We start from the raw sequence: 24797 nt of genomic DNA, 5'->3' as shown, positions 1-24797 counted from the left end.
TTTATTGTGAAGCCTGGAAGTTTTTTTCATTTATATGTAGATGAATAGTTACCAAGGAAGATGTTCACTACTCGAAAAATAGGTTAGAAAACTATATGAATAGTACTATCTAATTTTTGTAAATAAACATTTGTTTAAGAAGTCTAGAAGTATGTAAACAAACAGACGGTTTGCTCTGGTAGTTCTTTTAAAAAATCAGTTAATTAAAATTTATCTACAATAAATATGCAACATCTGTATAATAATGAATTTTATTCTAATCCAAGCACCTCATTTTTTCCCCATTACCTTTAACATGTTTTACTTTTGTGAAAGGATACAAATTAGATAAACTAAAATTTGTTACCTAGGACCCACATGGGCTTCCTTGACACAAAGGACAAATGAACCAACTGAATAAACAAAGTCATTTTGCTGCTTTGTCACTAAGCCACAGGAAACAGCTTTTGCTTTACTCTATCTCAGGACCCATCCAAGAAAAACACGATAAATGGCAAAGTTTCCTTTTGCTCTGTCAGATCCTAGAATGCTTTGTCCCCTGGAATCCCTGTTTGCTCAATCCAACAAAAAAGTTTTGAAGGTTGCATTTCATGTTCTGGTGATTTTCTGTTTTAAAAGGGGTATTAAAAAGACTGATTAGATAAACTGATCAAAATTCTTTGCACTCAGAATGCCCCAAATTACTGAAACTGAGACTTTAAAAATATTGTTCGGTGGGTCCCCACCCTCCCCATCTCCAATTAGGTGCTTGTTTCTGTGGACTGGAAACATCTTCACATGGACCTATTCTACAAGGTGAAGGCAAGTGAGGTATAAATGGATAAACAAAATGCGTTATATCAATACAATGGAATATGATTGGGCCAGGAAAAGAAGTATTGATACATGCTACAACATGGATGAACCCTGAAATCCTGAAAACATTATACTAAGTAAAAGAAGCCAGTTACAAAAGCCATACATTGTATGATTCCATCGATAGAAAATGTCCAGAATTGGCAAATCCATAGAAACAATAAGTAGATTATTGTTGCCACGGGCTGAGGGATTTGGGAGATAGGGAGTGACTGCTAATGAGTTCCTTTCGGAGGTGATGAAAATGTTGTAGAATTAAATTATGGTGATGGATGCACAACTCTGAATCTACTATAAACCACTGAATTAAACAGTTTAAAAAGGGTAAATTCTATGGCATATGAATTATTTCAATAAAGCTATTTAAAAGCAAATGTTACTGTTAATAAGCTGCTGTTTGCTAAACATTACTGGTGTCAGCTACTGTGCTAATAAGCATCTTACATGTACTTTTTTACTTCCTCATAACAACCACTACAAGCTGGTTATTTACCTCATTTTTTAGATTAAAAGCAAAACTTAAAATAGAAACTGAGTAAACACACATGAAGCCAAAGCTAAGGGGCAGAATGGGATTCAAATCAAAGTCTAAGTAAAGTCAAAGCCCGTCATTTTGCCAGTATTTAAATGTGCACAAGGTGCAAGATTTGCAAGAAAGTTACAGAACCTCCATTTCCTAAACACACTTTACCTTTGAGGACCGAGCCCTTGTTTTCCCAGATTGAAGACGACAGGCTTCTCCAAAACAGACAGAGAGACTAACTTAAAACAATCACTTTATTAAAAATAGCAAATTTCACAAATACTCATTTAACATTTTGTTGTCACTGGCCATTGGAAAACACACTGGGTGTGTGTACCGATTGTCTAACGTAAACTGAAGCTGGGCTGCCACAAAAAGCCTGTGCATCCTCAACTTATGATCCACAGCGGCATAAGTTTGGTGAGCTCAGAAGGATAAATTCTTCAGTCCCATCAACAACATTTAGCACAGTGCATTTCAAGTATAACCCCATAAGGCAACAACATAAAGCATAGCAGCAAAAGCTTTGTATCACATTTCCTGATTAAGTCTTCAACAAGGCCTAGGCCTCCAGTTATGGTGAATTACGGCAAGTCCAGTTTACTAAAAGCAGCATGTGAAAGCAATCACTGCACTTGCACTTTAATTACTTTAATTCCTTATTGTGGAAGATGATTCTGCTACTCGATTCAGCTGGAAAAGTAGAGATGCTGCTTTTCTTCAAACCACGAGAAAGCAACTGCATTTTATTTTAGTTGGTAGAAGTGTTTGGAACATCTTGTGCATCTGCCAAATGGAGTTTTTGTCTGAATTCATCAGTTAAGAAGATTTTCATTCTCTAATGAGTACTTCTTTTAAATTTCTGGAAACTACATTCAAGAGCTAAGAGACAGCAGTATTAAAAAAAAAGAAGTATGTTTAAAGGGAAAGTGCCTATGCTGTTATTGAGAAACTTGGATGTGTTGTCTTTAAATGGAATGAAGTAATTTTGCTATGTCTAAAATCTGAAACTTAAAAAAAAAATTCACTGATTCAAGACTGTTCCAGGTTCTAATACAGCACAGAATTATTTTCATGCAGCAAGAATCATTTTCATAGTAAGAAGCTGATTAGAGGCAAATATGAAAACTTACTGGATTAACAAAATTCACTTGAGATGATTATACCACTTTATCATCCTTGGGAAAATAATTTCTTTGTGTAAGTCCAAAAGAATAAAATAAAAGAAAATCATCATAGCTCTAATACCTTTCCTATAAGCCTCTGAGTTATTCTTCAAGAAGACTGGAATAGGATAGGATTCTTGCATAGTTTATTCCCTTCCCTTCTCATCACTGCCTTCCATTTTCCTCTTTCATCTATATGATCCGCTTGCCACCTATTTTTCAAGACTCGGTTCAAACAATGATCGGGATATATTGAGGACAATTAAATGCTAGCAATACATGTATAGCAGATGTTTGCAAAAATGTACAGACATGAGCTGCGCCGTCAAAGATATTTATTGGAAGGGTGAGATTTAACACATCAACAGATAATGATATAAGGCAGTATGCTAATGTGAAGTACAAACAAAATGCTTTATGGAAGTAGTCAGCTTGAGTATTATTTGATAAGGAGAAGGGGGAGGACAGAGCAACTCTAGGCAGAAAGTACAACTTGAACAAAAGCGGAGCATGAACTTGGGCATTCAGAGAGCCAACTTGGTGGGAATGAAAAATAATGAAAAATAAAGCAGGATGAATATGCTGTGATCAAATTATTGAGACCCTTTTAAAAGTCTGATAGTAAAAAAAACCTGGTAAGAAACAGGAACAGCAAGATGAAGGTGATGTTTTAGGAAGAATAACTTAGTGGTAGTGTCTAAAGTCTACAGCAGTACTGTCCAATAGAAACAGAATGTAAGCCACAGATATAGTTTTTAAAATATATTTTATACTAATAATCAGGAAATTATCATCTCAACATGTAATCAATACAAAAATATTAAGATATTTTACATTCTTCTTTTCATTACAAATCTTTGAAATCAGGTGTGCACATTATACTTATAGCACGTTTCAGTACATACTAGCCACATTTCATGTGCTCAGTAGTTATTTGGCTAGTGGCTTTCGTATTGAACAGTGCAGCTCTAGAGTTTCTCCAGAACAGAAATTTGAAAGGCTATGGAATCAGGTGATGAGGGCAGAGAAGGAAGGAAAAATACAAAATAGAACTGATAATGCCTGACAACTAACTGTCCAGGCTAAATGCTAGATAGTGCCATGGCTGATTAGCAATGTCTGCTGTGGTCACAGAAGGGATTTTTAAATAATCTTGAAGATTAAAATAATAGGGACATTGATGAAGAGAGGAAAATTAGGAGAGGAAAGTATGAATACAGAAAGAACATTCATTACAGATGAGGAAACTAGGGCTGCCAGGCTTTGCTCAAGGTTATAGCTGCTTACCAAGAACTGAGACCAAGCAATCGGAAGCCCATGCTCTTGTAGTCTACCAACATGGCTTGTTAAACTGTGGGGGCTGAAAGGAGGAAAGTGGTGAGACAAACTAGCCTAAACGTTTAACAGAAACTCAGATAAGAGGATAGGAGTTTGTGTCATAAGCACAGAGAGAATACAAAGCATAGAACATAAAGCTTAAAACGAACATAAAGAAAAAAAAGAACCAGGAACTGCTCCTAAGAAATGCCTCCTGATTAATTCATATCTTACCCCCATATTAAACTCTTTCCTGCCAGGGATATATTACATTAATATCTCCCTACAATTTATGTGGCTTCTCAAAACTGTATTTTCTTCATCTGTAAAATGGGGAATATAACACCACCTACTTCCAAGGGTAGGACCAAATGAGAAAATGCATATAAAATGTTTCATATAATACTTAGCAAATAGTAGGTATTCAATAAAGGTTAGATATTAATTACTATTACTGGATTTGTATATATCTTTCTATTTCTTCATTGTTGTTACTGCACAATTCAGCAGTTAGTATATGTTATAGCAACAATAGTGATTTTTTAAAAATATATATTCTATATAGTTTGGAAATTTTCCAACACAATTATTACATGTAGCAATTACCCCCATATTAAAGAGGATGCTCTGAGATGTTAAACAATCTACCCAAATTTACACTAGCAAAACATGGAACCAAATTTCAAAAATCAAATTGCTTGACTCTACAACCAGTATCCTTTCCAGTACCTCATTATTTGGTTCAAAGAGATGTCTTACCTCAAATTATTTTACAGGCAGGATCTCTTTTTGTTTGTTTGTTCTTATCTCACATTGTGTCTATCACTATGTTCAAAAATACATTTTAAAAAGTTCTTGAAATAACTGCTCTAAATTGAAATGTCAAAACATGAATATTTTGCATGTGCCTTGGTGATTTCAAGTTAATCCTATAATACACTTTTTTAATGCATCTAAAATATTCTAGTTCTAATATTAAATTTAGTGTAGCATATTATGTCTGCTATCCCATTTCCATTTAGCTTAAGAATCTAAGATTCAAAATAACATATGTGGCAACTAGCCTAATTCTTAATTCTCTTGATTAAAACATTTAAAAAATTTGTCTTAAAAACCCCAAAACAATACAAAGCAAAGCACAAATCATAGAAAACAAAATTTCAGCATACAAAGCAATTAGGAAATTCCATTTAGAAACTAAAGGGAAAGAAAGACAGCCCCAGTAAATAACAGTAGGTTTCTTCACTTGATTGGGACTATTCACCAAAAATTATAATCTGTAAATTATTCACTGTTGATGTTAAGCAAAGGATACATTGAAGAATTCAATTCTTCTAGCTGTAACACAAAGTAACAAATTTAATTTTTATTTTTATAAGATAAATATCATAGATAATTGTTAACCATACATTATTAATGAAATTATTTCTTACTTAAGCTTTCTTTAAATAAAAAAGCAAAATATTAAAGAACTTTCTAAAAATTTCCAGACTGGGAAATTCACTTATGCAAAATAATAATAAAGTAGTTTAATGTTTATGAAATAAGAGTGTGAGAAGAGAATTAAAACCATATGATAAAAACTGAAGTTTTTTTACGTATTCTTAAAACCATGCTTAATTATAATCATCTCTAACAATAGTTTTTAAAAGAAAAAAGGTGCCATTTTAATGATCAAAATCTTTAAAAACTTTATGAATTACAAAAAGACTTCATATGATATTCAGTTTTTAGTATGAGGTAGAATTAACTACCCCTGTTTTACAGAGAGAAAAATCTGAGTTACAAAAACATTAAATTGCTCAAAGTTATACAGCTCTATGTAGACCCTGGACTAAACAAAGGCTTTCCGGTTTCAAATTCAGTTTTCAACATATCATGATCACAATTAAAAGTATAGGTTTGAAATTTTAAAAGTATGGGCATACAATTTCACTCACATTTAGTTATTCAAAAGACAGAGGAAAGTAAATGAAATTAACCAGTTCTATTATTGCTGAATATGGAATCTGAAACTAAAGTATGTTGAATTCAATTTTCATTTATTTTTTTTCCAAAAAGATTTACAGAGACAAATTTAATTAACACTTTTCAGTACATAAGAATCATTTATGGTTTTATTGGTTGAATTGTGTCCTCCCCAAATTCATGTTTTAGTCCTAACCCCTAATATTTCACAGTGTGACTATATTTGGAGATAGGTTCTTAAAAAGAGGGAATTAAGTTAAAATGAAGTCATTAAAATGGGCCCTAATCCAATACGACTAGTGTCCTTACAAAAGGAGGAAATTTGGACATAGGGACCCACACAGAGAGGGAGAATGCTATGTGAACATGAAGATGGCCTTTAACAAGCCAAGGAGAGAGACCTCAGAAGAAACCAATCGTGCTGCCACTTGGCTTCCAGTTCTCAGCCTCCAGAACTGTGAAAAAGCTAATTTCTGTTGCTTAAGTCACCCAGTCTATGGCAACCTTAGCAAACAAATACACATGGCAACCTACTAAATTACCATAAACACCAAACACAGTATAAGTAATTACTACCTCAGTAAACAATGCAAAATGTATTAATCATGCGAGGATCTTCTGACCTACTATCTTTTATATCTTAAGATCTTTTACATGGACAAAGCAAATACTTTACTTCTGGATTTGCCAATATCTCAGAAAATATGCTTAGATGTAAGTGTAATTTCCTTTGAATATACTTCTTTCCAAAAGGAGTATAAAGTCCAACATGGATAAAACTTGAAAATATTACACTAAGTGAAAGAATGCAGACATAAAAAGCCACATATTTTATGATTCCCATTTATATGAAATGTCCAGAATAGGCAAATCTATAGAGATGGAAAATAGACTGGTGGTTGCTGGGGGATGGTGGAAGGGGAGAACTGAGAGGTGCAGATTTTTTTTGGAGTGATGAAATGTTCTGAAATTAGACTGTGGTGATGTCTGCACAACACTGTGAATATACTAAAAATCACTAAATTTGTACTTTAAAATGGTTAAAATGGTGAATTTCATCTCAATAAAAAATCTGATTAAGAAAAGAGTAAAGAAAGAGGACTGTACTCACATCAGACAGAAGCCTGTCCAGATTGGAGTCACTGGCTGCTTTTCTCTTATCCTCAGGAAGTTCCTCTAACTCCCCGTAGAGTTCCAAATTCAAGCGAGCTAATTTCTCCTGCATTCCCCGAACATGTTCCATCTGTTCAATGGAACATTCATTTCCTGGGGAACATTCCAGAACATTAATAAAGACTAGGATAGGTCAAACTAACTGTCTTGAGCAGAACCTTCTAAAGTCTAGGTGCTTAAAAGAAATCGGTTTTCTTTTTTTGTAAATTACATTAATGACTGAATGTTTTCTGTGTAAAATTATAAATCAAATTTCTAACCAGGAAACCAACAATAATCTAAAAAATAATCATGGGCATTACAAAAATGATATAGAAAAAAATTTAAAAATGAAAGAACCGTTCCAGCAAAAAATTTTTTTCAACAGTAATATCAAGTAGTCTCTGCAAATTCTCGATGCGATCATTTCCACCCCCATCCCAAACCTTTGATTCTTCTCAAAGGTATAATATAGCTCAGCTAAAGCTGAAGTGCGTATCTTGAATAAATATGAATTATTGTAAATTATACTATTTTTTCTCTAGCCAGCTTTATAACAGCTTCATAAATTGACTATACTGCATTATATTAAGGACTACTAATAATTTTGAAGCTAGTTACAGCTCTTTCAAAATCATCCTTTCTTCATAGTAAAATATCTCACATTTCCTCTATTTTAATGATGTTTTTCAACAATTAGAAACCTGGAAGGTCAAGTCGAAGAAATACCGCAAGATATATACATGTATGTGTTACATACGTGTGTGTATACACATAAAAATGTACATATATTATCTGTAGAGAGGAAAACAATATAAAGTAGAAATATAAAGAGGTAGAAATCACAGGGAAAAAGAGAAGAGATTCAGGAGATGGATCTAGGTGACCTAACATGAGAACAACAGAATCTCCAAAAGGATAAAAAGGAGAAATAAATGACCAACAGAAAAAATGTTCCTGGAGACAAAAGAAAAGCTGGCAGATATAAAAGGCTCACTGATGCCCAGGCAGGGATGATACAGTCCTAAGCATATCCTGGTAAATGCTTACTCTTTAAAGATAGTCTTTCAAGCATTGAGCCTGAAAAAAATTACTTGGTAAGAAAGATTCCAATTGGCAATCAACGTCTCATCTGCAATGTTTATAAACCGCAAACCATCGAATAATAGAGACTTCAAACCAAGAATACAAAGTCACTTAAGAGTTAGGGTAGGAAGGGTGTTGGGGAGAGAGAAGAAGTAAAAGTGATCCAAAGATTATATCTCAAGGGTGGGAGAGAAAGGAGGGGAGAGGGAAGTACCACCTTACTGGGATGGGGTAAAGCAAGGAGGAAGGGATGTCCTAAAACATCTTTGTGAAATAAATAATGTGTTTTTAATGTCTTCTTTTCAAATAATAGTATAACCATGACTAGAAACCATGCGAAAAGATAGACATATTTTGAGTATACAAAAACTTAAAACTTTTTCAAGATGAAGTATACCATAACATCCACAGACACACTGAAGTTGGTAAAAAAATAAAAATAGGTCAGTGTTAGTATCTAAAATATATCAGTACAAAAGGCTCTTAGTAATTAACAACAACAATAAAAGGATAAATAACCAAACAGAAAACTAGGTAAAGGTCCTAAAAAAAGAGCTTAAACATCCATGGCTATTCAAACTCAACAGTAATTAAAAACTCTCACTTTATATCAACAGGCTGGCAAAAATGAAAAGAGTGGTAATACACATTAGCAGGTAGGAATTCAGGGAAAAGAGCTGTTTCATAAATTGCTACTGGAGAAGAATCAAGATGGTGGAGTAGGAGGACGTGCACTTACTCCCTCTTGCAAGAGCACCGGAATTACAACTAACTGCTGAACAACCATTGACAGAAAGACACTGGAACTCACCAAAAAAAAACACCCCACATCCAGAGACAAAGGAGAAGCCGCAATGAGACGGTAGGAGGGGCGCAATCGCCTTAAAATCAAATCCCATAAATGCTGGGTGGGTGACTCACAAGCTGGAGAACAGTTATACCATAGAAGTCCTGAGGGTTCTGAGCCCCATGTCAGGCTTCCTAACCTGGGGGTCCAGCAATGGGAGGAGGAATCCCCAGATAGTCAGACTTTGAAAGCCAGCGGGATTTGATTGCAGGACCTCCAGAGGACTGGGGGAAACGGAGACTCCACTCTTGGAGGGACACAAAAAAGTGTGCTCACCAGGACCCAGGGGAAGGAGCAGTGACCGCATAGGAAACTGAACCAGACCTACCTGCTGGTGTTGGAGGTTGCCTGCAGAGCTGGGGGGCAGCTGTGGTTTGCTGAGGAGCCAGGGGCACTGGCGGCAGGGGTTCTGAGAAGTGCTCATTGGCGTGAGCCCTTCCAGAGTCCACCATTAGCTCCACCAAAGAGCCTGTAAGCTCCAGTGCTGGGTCGCCTTAGGCCAAAGGGCCACCAGGGTGGGTACACAGCCCCACCCACTGGCAGACAAGCAGATTAAAGTGTCACCCGAGCTCCACCCACCAAATCAGATTAAAGTTTTACTGAGCTCCACCCACCCAGCCCAACCCACCATCAGTCCCTCCCATCAGGAAGCACCCATGAGCCTCCTAGACAGCTTCCTCCACAAGAGGGCAGACAGCAGAATCAAGCAGTATCAGCAGTATTTCATCTTGTGGAACTGAAAATCACAGCCACAGAAAGACAGAGAAAATGAAAAGGCAAAAGACTTTGTACCAGATGAAGGGACAGGATAGAACACCAGAAAAACAACTAAATGAAGAGGAGATAGGCACTCTTCCGGAAAAAGAATTCAGAATAATGATGGTGAAGATGATCCAGGACTTTGATAAAAGATTGGATGCAAAGATCGAAAAGTTGCAAGAAAAGTTTACCAAAGACCTAGAAGAATTAAAGAACAAACAAACAGATATATGCAACACAAGAACCGAAATGAAAAATACACTAGAAGGAACCAACAGCAGATTAACTGAGGCAGAAGGACGAATAAGTGACCTGGAAGACAGAATGGTGATAATCACTGATGCAGAAAAGAATAAAGAAAAAAGAATGAAAAGAACTGAAGACAGCCTACGAGACATCTGGGACAACGTTAAATGCACCAACATTCCCATTATAGGGGTCCCAAAAGGAGACGAGAGAGAGAAAGGACCTGAAAAATACTGGAAGAGATTATAGTTGAAAACTTCCCTAATATGGGAAAGGAAATAGCTATCCAAGTGCAGGAAGCGCAGGATAAACCCAAGGAGAAACATGTCAAGACATATAGTAGTCAAATTGACAAAAATTAAAGACAGAGAAAAGTTATTAAAAGCAACAAGGGAAAAATGACAAACAACATACAAGGGAACTCCCATCAGGTTAACAGCTGATTTCTCAGCAGAAACTCTACAAGCCAGAAGGGAGTGGCATGATATATTTAAAGTGATGACAGAGAATAACCTAGCACCAAGAATACTCTACCCAACAAGGATCTCATTCAGATTCGAGGGAGAAATCAAAAGCTTTACAGACAAGCAACAGCTAAGAGAATTCAGCACCACCAAACCAGCCCTACAACAAATGCTAAAGGAACTTCTCTAAGTGGGAAACATAAGAGAAGAAAAGGACCTACAGAAACAAAAACAAAAACAAAACAATTAAGAAAATGGTAATAGGAACATACATATTGATAATTACCTTGAATGTAAATGGACTAAATGCACTAACCATAAACTGCTACTGAAAACTAGAAGTGCAATAGCTTTTTGAAAAGCAATCTGGATACTTTTATTAAAATTAAAATTATGTTTTGAACCATTAATTCCACTCATGGGAATCCATCCCAAAGAAATCAAAACATCCACATAAGGATATATGTAAGATGATGTTCACTACACCACTGAGTTTAGTGGCTCCAAACTGGAGACAAAGTAAATGCCCTTCAACAGAGAAATGGCTGAATAAACCAGGGTATATGTACAACTTGGAAATTATATGTAGCCATTAAAAAAAATGAGTTACAGTTACACCCGGTGACTTAGATTTTCATCAGGTATTGTTTAGTGAGGACAGCAAAACAGGGAAAAGTATATATAAGATACTACTTGTATGAAACAATGAAAATAAAAATCTTTGTGTGTGTATACACACACACACACACACATACAGACGTGGTTAACTGGCTGGGGTTGGGGGAGGCAGAGGCAGCAGAGGGAGGAAGGGAAGGGATAGGGAAGCCAAGTAAAAAAGTTGGGGAGGGAAAGACAGCACTTAAAAAACAATACTTATGCTGATGACATTTATGCTTTTGTGTGAGATTCCATATGTGTGCATTCAATACTTTTTAGATTGCTTTTTTTTTAAGCTCTTTATTGGAATACAATTGCTTTACACTCTTGTACCAGCTTATGAGGTACACGAAAGTGAATCAGCTGTATTTATACACATATCCCCACATGCCCCGCCTCCCGTGACTCTCCCCCACCCTCCCCGTCCCAGCCCTCTAAGGCTTCACCCATCATTGAGTTGATCTCCCTTTGTTATACAGCAACTTCCCACTAGCTGTTTATTTTACAGTTGGTAGTATATATATGTCTATGCTACTCTCTCACTTCGTCCCAGCTTCCCCTTTGCCCCCCGCCTCTGCAACCCCATGTCCTCCAGTCCATTCTCTGCATCTGCATCCTTATTCTTGTCCTGTCACTGGGTTCATCAGTACCTTTAGATTGCTTTTTAAAAATTTAGGGAAATAATTTTTATCATCAGAAAAAGCTTATAAAGTAAGCTGCAAGCTGAACATGAAAAATCTGACCATATAATTTGTGAACTCACATACAAAACTACCTAATCAGAGTTTTTTTTTTATACTTTTTTTTTTGAGGTAAACCAAGTTCAATCATCTGTATTTATACATATATTCCCATATTCCCTCCCTCCCTCGACTCCCCCCCACTCCCCCTGTCCCAGTCCTCTAAGGCATCATCCATCCTCAAGTTGAACTCCCTTTGTTATACAGCAACTTCCCACTGGCTATCTATTTTACAGTTGGTAGTATATATATGTCTATGCTACTCTCTCACTTCGTCTCGGCTTCCCCTTCACCCCCCGCCCCCCAAACCTCAAGTTCTCCAGTCCATTATCTGCATCTGCCTAATTAGAGTTTTTATTGGGATGATCAGTTAACTGTTCTTACTTCTTCATCAAACCAGATCTTTAATATTCGAAAGTCAGGAATTGTGAGCAAGAAACAAGTTTAGGCTTGAAAGGGTAAAGAAAGAGATTTAGTCTTTCTGAAACTAAAACACTAAATCTAAAATATTTTAATTGACAAAGAATGTCCCTTTTGTTTGTTACACTTTCAAGATGCTTAGTCCATCAATAGCAATCCTACTTTAACAATTCAACTAACCCTCCCTTTTTAAAGAAATTTTTTCCTAAAATTTTACAAGGTAAATTATATCCCATGACAAATGAAATCTAGGATGACTGCATTTTATGCCTCTGGACTCTTTTTTTTTTTTTAATAAAAGAAAATGTCACTTTAAAAAAGGAATTGCTGAATACACGCAGAAAATAGAATGTAAACATCTTGAAAAGAAAAAAAAATAGAGAGAAACATCTATGGATTACCAAATGCTTGGAGTTTTCCAGAGTGGAAGTCGTTCAAAAGGCTGAGGAGCCCCCTCTCCATCTCCTGGACGTCGGAGACATCGGTGAGGAAGGAGTGCTGGATTGGGGTTGACTGGGAGCCTTTGCCCTCTCCACCCTGAGGTTTGGTCTTTTCTTTCGTCACTCTGTAAAAAAGGGTGCAATAAAAAATTAATTGTATATAATTATCTTTAAAAAGAGATAATTATATTTTTTCAGGCTGTTCTAGATTAAGCAAAATTAGTGAATTAAATGGAATTTCCCTTAAAAACATCAGTATAAAATCAATACTAAATAAAACCAGTCATTTCAAGGCAGAAATCAATAGAACAGGCTCTGAAAATCTCAAACAAATGTATAAAATATAACTACTAAGGTATATACAAAGTCTGAGTAATATATTTTTACAATATGCTAATTCTTTAGACTGTAAAAAAACTGAAAAGAGAATTAGTCTTTTTACTAGCCTATGTTTCACGTTTCATTTCTCAGTAAACATATTATGCTATCCCATCTAAACTTTATTCTAGTTGTTCCTTGAACTACGGGCTGTCCAACAAGTGGTCATGTTCCCCTACTGTGTAGCTGACACGGTGCCAGGTACTGAGTATACAAACACGTGCGGGACATCAGTGACTGCACTGAAGTGTGCCCAGTCTAAAGAGAAAGACGCTCATAAATTCACAACCATCGTGTGCTGGAGCGCTAGAACCGGTTATCATCCTTCGCTCCTCCAGCTTCCTGCATGGCCCCCCACGCAGTCATGGAGTCCTACTGATTACACCCAAAAGCTAGCTCTAATCCCTCTAGTGCTCTCCTTTTCCACTGCCACTATCCTATACCTGACCCAACTTTCAACAGCTTCCCAATTGGTCTCCCTGCCTCACTTCCCTCCCCACAGAGCAGCCAAATCAATTTTTTAAAAGTAAAATCAGATCACATAATTTACTTAATTCAAACCCTTCAGTAGTCCAATAACCTTAAGAAATCCTAACTTCTCTTGTCGGTCGATGCTGCAGACATTCTGAATCTCTTCTGCTTCCTAGAAATCCATTCTCTTGTCTACTTACAGCTAATCCTCTGCCTATATTAGCATCCTTCCCATCACTGCCATCTTTGCCAGGCTACCTCCCACACAGCCTTCAAGTCTCAGCTTACATGTGATTTCCTCAGGAAGGCCCTTTCAGAACCTCTAGACTACATTAGCTCTCATAACACACATCTAGCACGTGCCAGGCTCTCAAACTCTTGAGTGATAGTGCTGTCCACACTGTGATACGGGAGCAGAGAGAAAGAACAGTTCACTCAGCCTTAGGGCAGCAGAGAAAACTTCCTAAAGATGATATGTGAGTGAAGGCTTAAAGACTAAGTAGGAGTGAACCAAGCAAAAATGGGAGAGGAGGTTGTGTGTGACTTTTATAACCCCAATATGTACTATAAATCCTGACATGCACATGTATTCAGTACTGGGTTAATTTCTACATAATGTTGCATGAAGACATCTTCCCCACAACTGTACTCACCACAATACGGGTAAGACAAATAGGGTATACTGAGGGGCTGAGAGCATGCATGGGAGGAAGGTGGCAAGACAAATTAATTCTCTTGAAAAGAAATCAACTTAGAACACATAGGCTGTTGCCAGTGGGTCAGTGACAGTTCTTTACAAAGCAAGATTTGTAATTTTATGTACATGATATTAGATTGACTATCACTCTAGTACCTCGCTACTCAAAGTGCTGTCCAAGACCTGTACCATCAATATTACCTGTGAGCTTATTAGAAATGCTTATCTGAAGCCCCATCCCAAACTAACTGATTCAGAATCTACATTTTTTTTTTCCAGAATCTACATTTTAAAAACATCCCCAGGAGATCCATATTTACATTAAAATCTGAGATAAACTACTATAAACTATAAGGTTTCAGTATAGCAAATTTTTTTTTCTTTCAAATTGGAAGCTTTATCCAAGTGTTTTGCATCAGTTCATCATTTAACAACTTTCTCAAAAAAGAAAAAAACATGTTTCTTCCTACTTCAGTGTTCTTGATCACATCACACTGTCTCACTTTACATTAAAATAATTCAATTAAAAAGCACTCACTGAAATTATACTATGTGCAAAGCCCCATTCTGAATAGTGTCTGGCACACAAGACCCAGCCCTCAGGGACCCCACATTCTAGAAGAGGGTAGAGAAAAGTACAAGGTAGAAAATGACAAATGAGATACAAATAAACTGATGCAAAAATATGGAAAAAGGAGTGATTTCCTTTAAAATCTCTTGGCTTTCTTTTTCCACTAAACATAATCATATTCAAAATCTAACTCTAAATTAAAACTCCTCCAGGCAGAAAACCCCTTTCCAATCTGATAATGTATTCAAAAGAAGCTTTTGTAACTCTTGTTGTTTTTCATTTAGTCCTTACTGGAATGTTCTTTTCCAAGTCTCTTGCTATGTCCCTTTTACTTCCTAAAAGACAGTGTGAGATCATCACCAAGGCAGCAATTTTGTCTTTTGTGTAAATCCAGTGGCAACAAAGTGCTACAAGCATTACTTCCTTAACTGACTCTCATGATGAGCTTGCAACTGGAAGCTTACTTAATCATAATTAGAGAATTGAGTTTATGAAATGCTTTTTCTCTAAACATATTATCCTGCTTTCCAAATATCTAAGCCTACAAAACACTCATACATGCAGCAATAATAGGTAACACATTTAAACTTATCCCCCGTGTTTCCTTTAAAGCCTTAAGACGAATGATGTTCACCAAATATTAATAATTATTACTCCTAGATGGTGGGATTTTAGAGTTCTGTTTCTTCTTTGAATTTTTCCTGTGTTTAAATATTATAATAAGTACAAATCATTTCTATTAAAACAATGAACTCATTCTTTAAAAAAAAAAATAAAACTACCAAAGCACAAACACTCAGCTTAAAAAAAAGCAACAACTGGATATCTCTTTTCCATTTCTGGCTAGCTCATCAACTTTGTCTACAAGTTTTCTTGCTCTGTATATTTTAATATGAGACAAATTAAGAGCCTTAAAGCCAATTATTCATTCTGTATTTTCTATCTCTATATACTGTAACCTCCAAAAAACTTTTTTCTAAATCACATATAATATGTGCCTCAGAAGTCAAACCAAGAGGAAAAAAAGTTACAAGAATTAGTGGATTTAGTATTTACTTTAATAGCATTTTGCTGGGATAATGTGAAAGAAAAGAATTCACCTTTTTAACTTTGGTCGCTGTGAAGTTGACTGTGATGCAGGATTTGAAAACCCCGTGCTTTTACTAACTGGAATGGCATTTTTTTTGGCATTAACAACCTGAGTAGAGTGGGCACTAAAAGACTTAGGACTCCTCCTCTTCACTTTGCGCTCCTCCATTGTTTTAAGTTCCTTACTGCACCAAGGCCAGCTTCTTACTGACCTAAGGAAATACAGCAAAATTATACATTATATGCTATAATATGCCAAAATGAAAGGGGTTCAAAAAACCCACCTCATGGGCTGAAAGAGAATCAAGAATTTCAGAGGTCATTAAAGAAAATTAGAACAAGAATCCTTAAGCTTAATTTACTGTATTATGTACACCGAAACCCTGACCAAAACTGCCTGTTAAACATTTTTTCCCCGTTTATTAATTCATCCCCCAAGTATTTACTTTCTTCCATATGTGAGGCACTATTTGGGGCATTGGGGCAACAGTACTGAACAAGACAAAATCCATGCCCTCAAAAAGCCTACATTCTTACAGAAAAGGAATAATATATAAATAGTGAACACATCATCCATCCTGACTCAAGCTTTTTGTGGCCTTTAGATCTCCCTTCTAAAACATTCTTTGAAAAACCAACTAGATACAAACAGATATGTAACTGACATGGGTACCTGCATTTTAACTAGAAACCTTATTTCAACTGCCAAGTAGAAATTCAGTTGCTGTCTTGAGTTAATACTGATTCTAGTTCCTTGATCAAATGAAGTTCTGTAAAATTAAACTTGTCCCATGACAATTTTAAATTTACTTTCTCTACCTATTTCCAAGGAAACATGAATCTTTACTACATATGTTTAGTTTTGCCAATGTCAAAAAGTTTACACTATGAAATTACGGTTGATCCTTCCATACAGAGTATGTGTAAAGCCTTCTATTTATCCAGTACTTTCCCTTACTTTATGTATTAACCACCTTTATCTAACAGCCACCCATCTAAAAATATCCTTCCACATTTCCTTTTTATTTATGCATAATATTACATTCTTCCTAGTTATATTGTTTTGTGTATTATAAGATGAGAAATTTATATGGCTGTTCTTCTCATCAGATTCTAAAGTGCCACAGGACCATTAGGCTTTTTATTGTATGTTGTGTTGAATTTAATCATTCTATGACCATTCAAAAAGACTCAAATGCACTGATGTCACTCCTAAAGTAACTACTTGAGAATTTTAATGAAAACAGATTTCTTTTTCTTTTTTCTTTTTTTTTTTGCTATTGTCTGGACTCCGTCTACTAGCACTGTTATTTAAGCCATTGAGCTCAGCTGGCTCGGGCTGACTCTGGACAATCATAACTGGAGCGAAACCTCCAAAGAACCAAAGGTTTTAAAGGAAAGGCTCTAATGCCCAGTCTCTAATCCCAGATAACAAAGGTAAATCTGCTTAAATCTTAGCTAACAATTTTTCCTTTAGAGAGCGTTTTTTGTAACAGAACAGACATTTTGGGGTTGTTTCAACATGCAACACAAATTAAATGCTTAAAAAATAACTGAATAGAGAAGATGGGATATCAGTTCTCCAAAGAGGCAAGGATCTGTATAAATTTATGATACACATAAACACACCGGTTTTCAAATTTAATTATGCTTATACACAGTGACACAAGAAGAAAAAAAAAAACTAGGAAGTAAAGCAATGCAAATAAACCAACAGTGGTCTGAACTATTGATAAGATGTTCTGAGGGGCCAAGGCTCAAAATTATCCTTTTTTGGAAGGTAACATCACTACTACATGAGCACTGAAATCCTTCTTGTATACCAAGCAGCAAGGAACCTTTCAAAGAAGGCCTTCATGGACTACAGCTCGTGGTCTAACTCACACATTAGTCTGAGAGCCAGGAACCCACAGCCTCCAAGTAGGACCACTAGGATTCCCTTTTGACTTCACCTCACTGCCCTTCCCCACTCAGCTGTCTTGGAGAACCTTCACCGCCCAGAATCCAGTAGTGGCCAGAGCCGGTGGTGGGTGGGGCCTACAGGGGGACACTGCGAGGGTGCCTTTGCTTCCCCTTCATACCTGAGGAAGAAGGGGCTCAGGGTCCTCTTCCTCAACCTGCAAAGACCCCGGACTTCCGAAGCCACCGCCGCAGCTGCAGCCGCCGACGCTACCGCTGCAGCTCGAGCCGGGGTCACATCCCGGACCTCGCGCCTCCACCGTGCCCTTTGTTTACGGAAGCGACGTGAAGAGGCGGAGCCTCAGTGCCCTGGGCGGGAGCCTCGCCTCTTCCTGTTTCACCTGTGAGGGTCCCGTCTCCGACCCTGGCACTGCATTGCTTCCCCTGTCCTGCCTTCAACTGTACGATCGAGGGGCATGGAAAGGAGGACCCAGAGCTAGGCTTTTATTTTGAGCTCAGTGGCAGAAGCGGGGACGCTAAGGAGAGGCGGGGAAGCTAAGAACCGGAAATGCACCTTTTCCGGAAGCTGTCCCGCCCCCTCCGTGCGTGTCAGCTCCCACGCACTACAATTCCCACCGTGCTGTTCGAGCAAGCGTGGAGGCGGAACCAGAGTGTCGCCATAGCGACTGTTCCGGATTGTTCTACGCCGGGATTTGGCAAGGTAAAGCAACTTTGGTTTGGAAGGCGGCATAAAAAACCGTGATTCTGTTTAGCAACCCCGAGGCTGAGCCCCTATGTGAAATTTTATTACTGCTACTATAAATAGCTACTGTTTAGGCACTTGACAGACATTATCTTTAAACCTCACTACAATCTATGAAGTAGCTGTTAGAATCCCCTTTTCAGAAATGAGGAAGCTGACGCTCGGAAAGGCTGATAAATCCACGTCTCTCTGTCGCCAAGACAGTTCCTACCTACACCTACTGCCTCTGGAGAAGGAACTGAGGATTGAGAGAGATCGAACTCTTCTAAATGAGGAGAGAATCCAAGTTTTATTCCCTCGTCTGGATAGCCTTCCCCGTGTGGGGGTTGGGGGTCGGAGATTTTAGGCTCATAGACCGTCAGATTGGAGAGACTAGGAGGCACCATGTACTCCTACCGCGTTTATTAATAAGGAAGCCGTGTCTAGAGATTATATCAATGCCAGAGAGGCAGAGCAAAAACTAATGCATTTATCCTGGTTTCTAGTATGGAATGTTCTACCGCCACCTCCCTCTATTTTTTAAAATTCTGAAATGTTTTTAAAAAGAAAAACGGAGTAAACATTCATGCATCCACTATCCAGAATGAATGGATGTTATGTTTTTTCATTTTACTTTTTTGAATGAAGAAATAGACCGTTGCGGATGAAGCGGGTGCCACCTATTCTCAGTGCCACTCTACTTCCCTTCCAAGGGGCAACTATGGTCTTAAATTTGATATGCATCTTGTTAATCTAGGTTCATATACTTCCACTATAACTATGTATTTGTAAATAATCTATAGAATGACGGTGGGCTTTTGAAGTTTCACATGAATGCAGTTATATTTTGTGTATTGATCTACAACTTGACTTCTTACCCAATTCTATGTTTTTGAGATCTATCCACATTGATACAGATGGCTAGACTTCGTTTATCTTAACTATATACTATTCTATCAAATAGACTTGCCACAACCTATTTGAGAATTTCCATAGTGATAGACATTTAGGTTGTTTCCATTTTTCACCATTACAAACAATGCTGTAGGGTGCAATCTTCTCAACATCTTTTCTCGGTGTCTCTTTTCTCATCCTTGAACAGTCTTATCTGAATAAGCAGATAAGACAATTGCAAACTAATGGTTCACATGCTATTTTATTTTATTTTTTCCAATTGGTTGCTAACAGTTAAAAGCGAAGGAACTAAAAATGGATGTCAGTCCATCCATTTGGCATCCCAGTAATAAATGGAAAGATTTGACCACACTAGATCTGCACTGTAGCCTGGCAACAGTAGTTCAAGCTCAAGAACAGCTACCTCCTTTAAATCAGTTCAGGTGATTTCTATTTTTTTCTAAGACACAATGTATTTAGTACCCATCTGAGCCCTGTGGTATTTGCATTTGCAACAGCTGATATAATGTAGGGACACAAGAAGGTACTGTTCCAAATGTACATAGTTCCAGTATTCAGAGTTCTGTACTGAGTCCCTATTTTGGCCAGACACTGTTGTAAGAGGTCAGGGGGCATCCATGGACAAGAGCCCTATAGTCAGAGATCTTATATTCATGAAAAGGAAACAGGCAATAAATTTGTAGACAAATAAGAGTTTCTTTCAGTGATAAGTGCTCTGAAATAACAGCTTAAGGTTATAGTGAATTATTGTAAGGAAGGCCCTCCTGAAAAGGCAACTTTGGAAAGTTGAGATATGAATGAAGACAGGAGCCAGCCATGGAATAATCTGGGGGAAAAACATCCTTTGACAAAGCATACAGTTAAACCACAGGTCTTTAGGCATATGTGAGCTTGGCACGTTTGAGGAAGCAAGGGGTCGATGTGGCTGGATTGTACTGACTTAGGGACATAGTGACATGAGATAGAGTCATAGAGGTACAAAATCTAGAGTTCTTGAAAGAAATCTTGTTCTTCGAGACTTGCTAGATTTTCCTTTATACTGGAAAAATTCCTGCTTGGATTGTTAAATGCACACCTTGCATAAATTACTCTAATCAGATACTTTCTTCCTAAAGAGAGTATGTATTTCCAGGATAGGAGCTGTGATTAAGATCACTCCCCTCATACCCCACTAATGTACTCTACATAGCATATTTTTAGGACTTCCCTGACAGTCCAGTGGTTAGGAATCTGCGCTTCCACTGCAGGGGGCACGGGTTGGATCCCTGGTCGGAGAAGATCCCACATGCCACGTGGTATGGCCAAAAAAAAAAAGACTATATAGCATATTTTCAAAAATATTTTATCTTATGGAAAATTTCAAACATATACCAAAGAAGACAGAATAGTATAGTGAACCCCTATGTATCCATCATCTAGCTGTTGACTCGTGGCCAATCTTGTTTCACTTATACCCCTCTCCTGACATTTTCTCCTTTCCAGTAATATTAACATTGAAGCAAATCCTTGACATCACTGAATCTGTAATATTTCAGTATGGGTCTCTGAAAGACTTTTAAAAACTTTACCACAATATCACTATTATTCCCAAAACAACAATAATTGCTTTATATTATCAAATATGTAGTCAGTGTTCAAATTTCTGGTAGCATCGTGTCATAATTTTTTTTTTCACATTTTATTGAATCAGGAATATTTTTCTGTAAGGTCTTTAGATGATGAATGGTTTTGGAAGCCACTGCTGTACATCTTCATTTGTTGAGCTGCAGACAGGCAGTGTCTTTCCCCTTGAGATTACACTCTAAAGGAAAAAAAAGGCTTCTCAACCCAAAGCAAATGACTCCTCTACCGCAGTTGTCCCTTGTAGTTCTTTTTTTTTAATAAATAAATTTATTTATTTATTTTATTTTTATTGGCTGTGTTGGGTCTTCGTTGTTGCGCGGGCTTTCTCTAGTTGTGACAAGCGGGAGCCACTCTTCATTGTGGAGCACAGGCTTCTCACTGCGGTGGCTTCTCTTGTTGCGGAGCATGGGCTCTAGGCGCATGGGCTTCAGTAGTTGCAGAGCATGGGCTCATTAGTTGTGACTCACAGGCTCTAGAGCGCAGGCTCAGTAGTTGTGGCACACGGGCTTAGTTGCTCCGCGGCATGTGGGGTCTTCCGGGACCAGGGCTCGAACCCGTGTCCCCTGCATTGGCAGGCGGATTCTTAACCACTGTGCTACCAGGGAAACCCCCTTGTAGTTCTTCTAGGGAAGAGATTTTTGAGTTTCGATTTTTTCACTTGGAAGCCTATCTATCATTTTCTAAGAGTTCCTCCATCTCCTTTACTCCCATACCAGAATGCCTAGGCCAAGATAGATCAGACTTAACACTTCTTTGCACGCCTGGCTCAGGAAACAGCTAGTAAATAAGGCTTAAAGCAGAAATCAGCTTGCCATGTTCATGGAACTGAAGGAATGCCAGTCAGTGTGGTGGTCTGCATTTCTGATCTACTGTAAGATGTACATCTTAAGCATTAGTGAAGGGTCCCAAAATAAACACAGAGAGATCCTTAAAATTGTAAGTATTTTACTGCTAACTGCTTTGGAAATACAAACAAAGGGGTAAACAACTGACATGAAAAATTACAGACTTAGGCATTTACAAAATTCTCACATATATGGTCTTTAATTAATCTGTCTTCCTCAACAGGCTTTATTTGTTGAGGGCAGATATTATTTTTTTATTTGACTTTTGTATCTTAAGCTCATTGCATTGTGCATTACATAGAACATGACATAAGGTAGGTTGTTCAATAAATGTTATGTTATAAATAAAAGAAGTTCTCTAATTTTTATTTCTGAAAGTAAAGTGACTCACATAATTCTTCTTTAAACCCCAAAGTCCATAGATCTAGGCCCAGTCATAATGCCAATCAGATGACATCACTAATGCCCAGGCAAGTGCTCTTTTTTCAGCTGGGCAATTTGTGTTTCGGTACCCAAGCTTTCATACCAAGGAATCTAATGAAGGAACTAATCCTGAAGCTTAGGGAATTGTTACCGGAGTGATTATTTTAAAAACTTAATATTTGGGGTAGTTTCAGTTTGTAGTTCTACAAAATTAATGTTTTAATCCAATTTCATATCCACACTTCCTTTTTAAGGCCAGGGGTAGTCAATAGGATTAGGGAATGGTTTTCAGCAAGATATGAGGACAGTTCATCCTTCCAATATCCTTTCTCTAAGTTCCTGTCATAGGAACACTCCACTTGTAGAAGAAGGCTTCTAATGTAGGCTCAACCAGAAAGCAAAGTATACCGGGACCAGCAAATTAGATATACTATGTTACAACCCTTCCATCAGTTTTATTTCTTTTTGTTGAGTTTTAGTTACGTAGCAGTATTACTGTGGAGCACCACAAGTTTGTTAAGAAATACCTGTTGGAATAGCTTACAGAACAGCAGTAAAAGATGGAGGGAAGGGAGGGAGGGAGGGAGTAAAGAGTAGGAATGGCTCCAATAACACTATTTATATCTCTATCTAACGAAGAAATTTTGAAATGTTACTTAAAACCTAAACTGCTACCGCTCTGTCTTTTAAGGAGTTGCCATAATTCCTGTCAATGGGGAAATAAATCTTTACATAGGGGTCAGAAAAGGGATGAGACTCTAGGTAGATGTCCCATGTGTGTTGTAATACAGTAATGAGGGTTGGATATGTACAGGTGGACAGCCTCAGACAGGAGGCTGAGTTTGGGGATATGAGATTGAGAAAGGTGAATCATTCTGTGTAATAGAGTGGGGGAAATTGTTCACTGTGTTAGAGGGTGGGGGTTGAGAAACGTTGCTAATGGATAGCAAAAAAGTGGGGAGCAGAGGGAGAAAGGAGAGACAAAACACTGGGAAGAAGGACCTAAAAGAGCAATGAAGTCTGTTATTCAATTGTAATTGTTAGTGTGGCTCTACACACACACACACACACACACAGACACACACACACACACACACACACTCTCCATGCTTCCAAACATCAAAACAAATCCCCTGTAAGCTCAAAGCTTTGTGTAAATTAATCATTAGGGAAATCAGGGGAAAAGCTTTGTATTCTGCATCTTCAGGAGCTTTGATGGGGAACAAGGGCAATATGTATGGAATAGTGAAGCAGGCCATAAACTTGTCAGATGAATCAGGAGCTGTGAATCCAAGGTGAATGAGAAAATTACAAGGCACAATTTCCTGTACAGTCTTAGAAAGAGGGAGAGACATAAATTTTCCACCATCTGAAGAGTGGGGGTTTATATTAATTTCATTTTAACCTTAAAGGGCAAGGGTACCTGGGATGACACCTGATAATCTGCTGGTCTCTCCCACTAGTCTGAAGGAAGTAGCTAGATCTTGTACAGCTTTGTATTCCCAAAATCTAGCATAGTGTCTGCCATACAGTAGAAACCTAGAAAGTGTTCATAAAATGAATAAATGAGGAGAAAACTAGACTTATATGATGGCAAGTAGCAGAATGGCATTATTAATTTAATCAGATGTCAACTCAGATGACTAATTAGAAATTACACTGATTCTTAGTCATACCTAACTCTGGCCTCCAGGTGGCAGTATTGTCTCATATTAAATTGTTTGAGACCAGAATGCATTTAACTTTTGAGGCAAAAAAACCCCAACACAAAAGTGAATTAAAATAAACAATTCTGTAGTTTATTTCTGTAATTGTACTGAGCCAAAGTAAGAAATAAAATATAGTTACATGATATTATAGACTTCTCCAATTTCAACACAAATGGGAATTCCTGGTAAGTCTCTAATTCAAGCAGTTTCCAAAACCTTGAAGATAAATACAGATTGGTGTACTTTGCTTACAAAACACATGTATTTCTTTGAGGTATGGAAATGTATGTGGGGGGCGCAGTAATATGTCTAGAAATAATTCATCTCCCAACAAATAAGGTGAGCAGGATCGTCAGTTAAACTTGAATTTTAGATGAGGAATACTTTATTCATGTAAGTATATCCCATGCAATAATGGGGACTAAAAAAGTACTTGTTTATCTAAAAATCAAATCTCACTTGTCATCCTATATTTTGCTTTGCTAAATCTGTCCATCTTACCAGCAACATTTTGTTGTTGTCATTAATTCCAAAATAAGCAGAACTGTCCCAGGTCTGGAGGGCCCAGTGGTGTTTCCTTATCTGGTGAGATGGAAAGGAAGTAGCTTGGTAGGGTCGGCTTCCTCGCTGTAAGTCCAACTTTACTGCTCTTTGTACTCTACCTACGCAGATCAGAGTTCCTCAGCCGAGTAACTTATCTTCAGGAAACTGACCCCCTCAAGTGCGGATGGCAGAGCCTAAAGTGGTGAGTCTGATTGCAAAAGCCAAACTGTGAATAAGTGAGATTGTATACCC

At 37.5% G+C, this 24797-nt stretch overlaps 1 protein-coding gene across 1 annotated transcript; it reads right to left on the bottom strand.

Moving 5' to 3' along the window:
* Nucleotides 1–1615: 1615 nt before the first annotated feature.
* CCDC28A (coiled-coil domain containing 28A) lies at nt 1616–18089 on the bottom strand. Its single transcript, XM_057739803.1, has 6 exons — nt 17928–18089; nt 15858–16058; nt 12602–12765; nt 6941–7095; nt 5177–5199; nt 1616–2184 (listed from the first exon to the last, which is right to left on the bottom strand). The coding sequence occupies exons 2-6, from the start codon at nt 16013–16015 to the stop codon at nt 2130–2132; spliced, it is 555 nt and encodes a 184-aa protein (XP_057595786.1). The 5' UTR covers nt 16016–16058; nt 17928–18089; the 3' UTR covers nt 1616–2129.
* Between the last annotated feature and the right edge of the window lie 6708 nt (nt 18090–24797).

The sequence above is a fragment of the Hippopotamus amphibius genome, chromosome 6 (assembly GCF_030028045.1).
Source record: "Hippopotamus amphibius kiboko isolate mHipAmp2 chromosome 6, mHipAmp2.hap2, whole genome shotgun sequence".
In the NCBI taxonomy this organism is placed as follows: domain Eukaryota; kingdom Metazoa; phylum Chordata; class Mammalia; order Artiodactyla; family Hippopotamidae; genus Hippopotamus; species Hippopotamus amphibius.
Note: the sequence above shows the minus strand (reverse complement) of the source record. Positions and strands in the feature narration are given on the sequence as shown.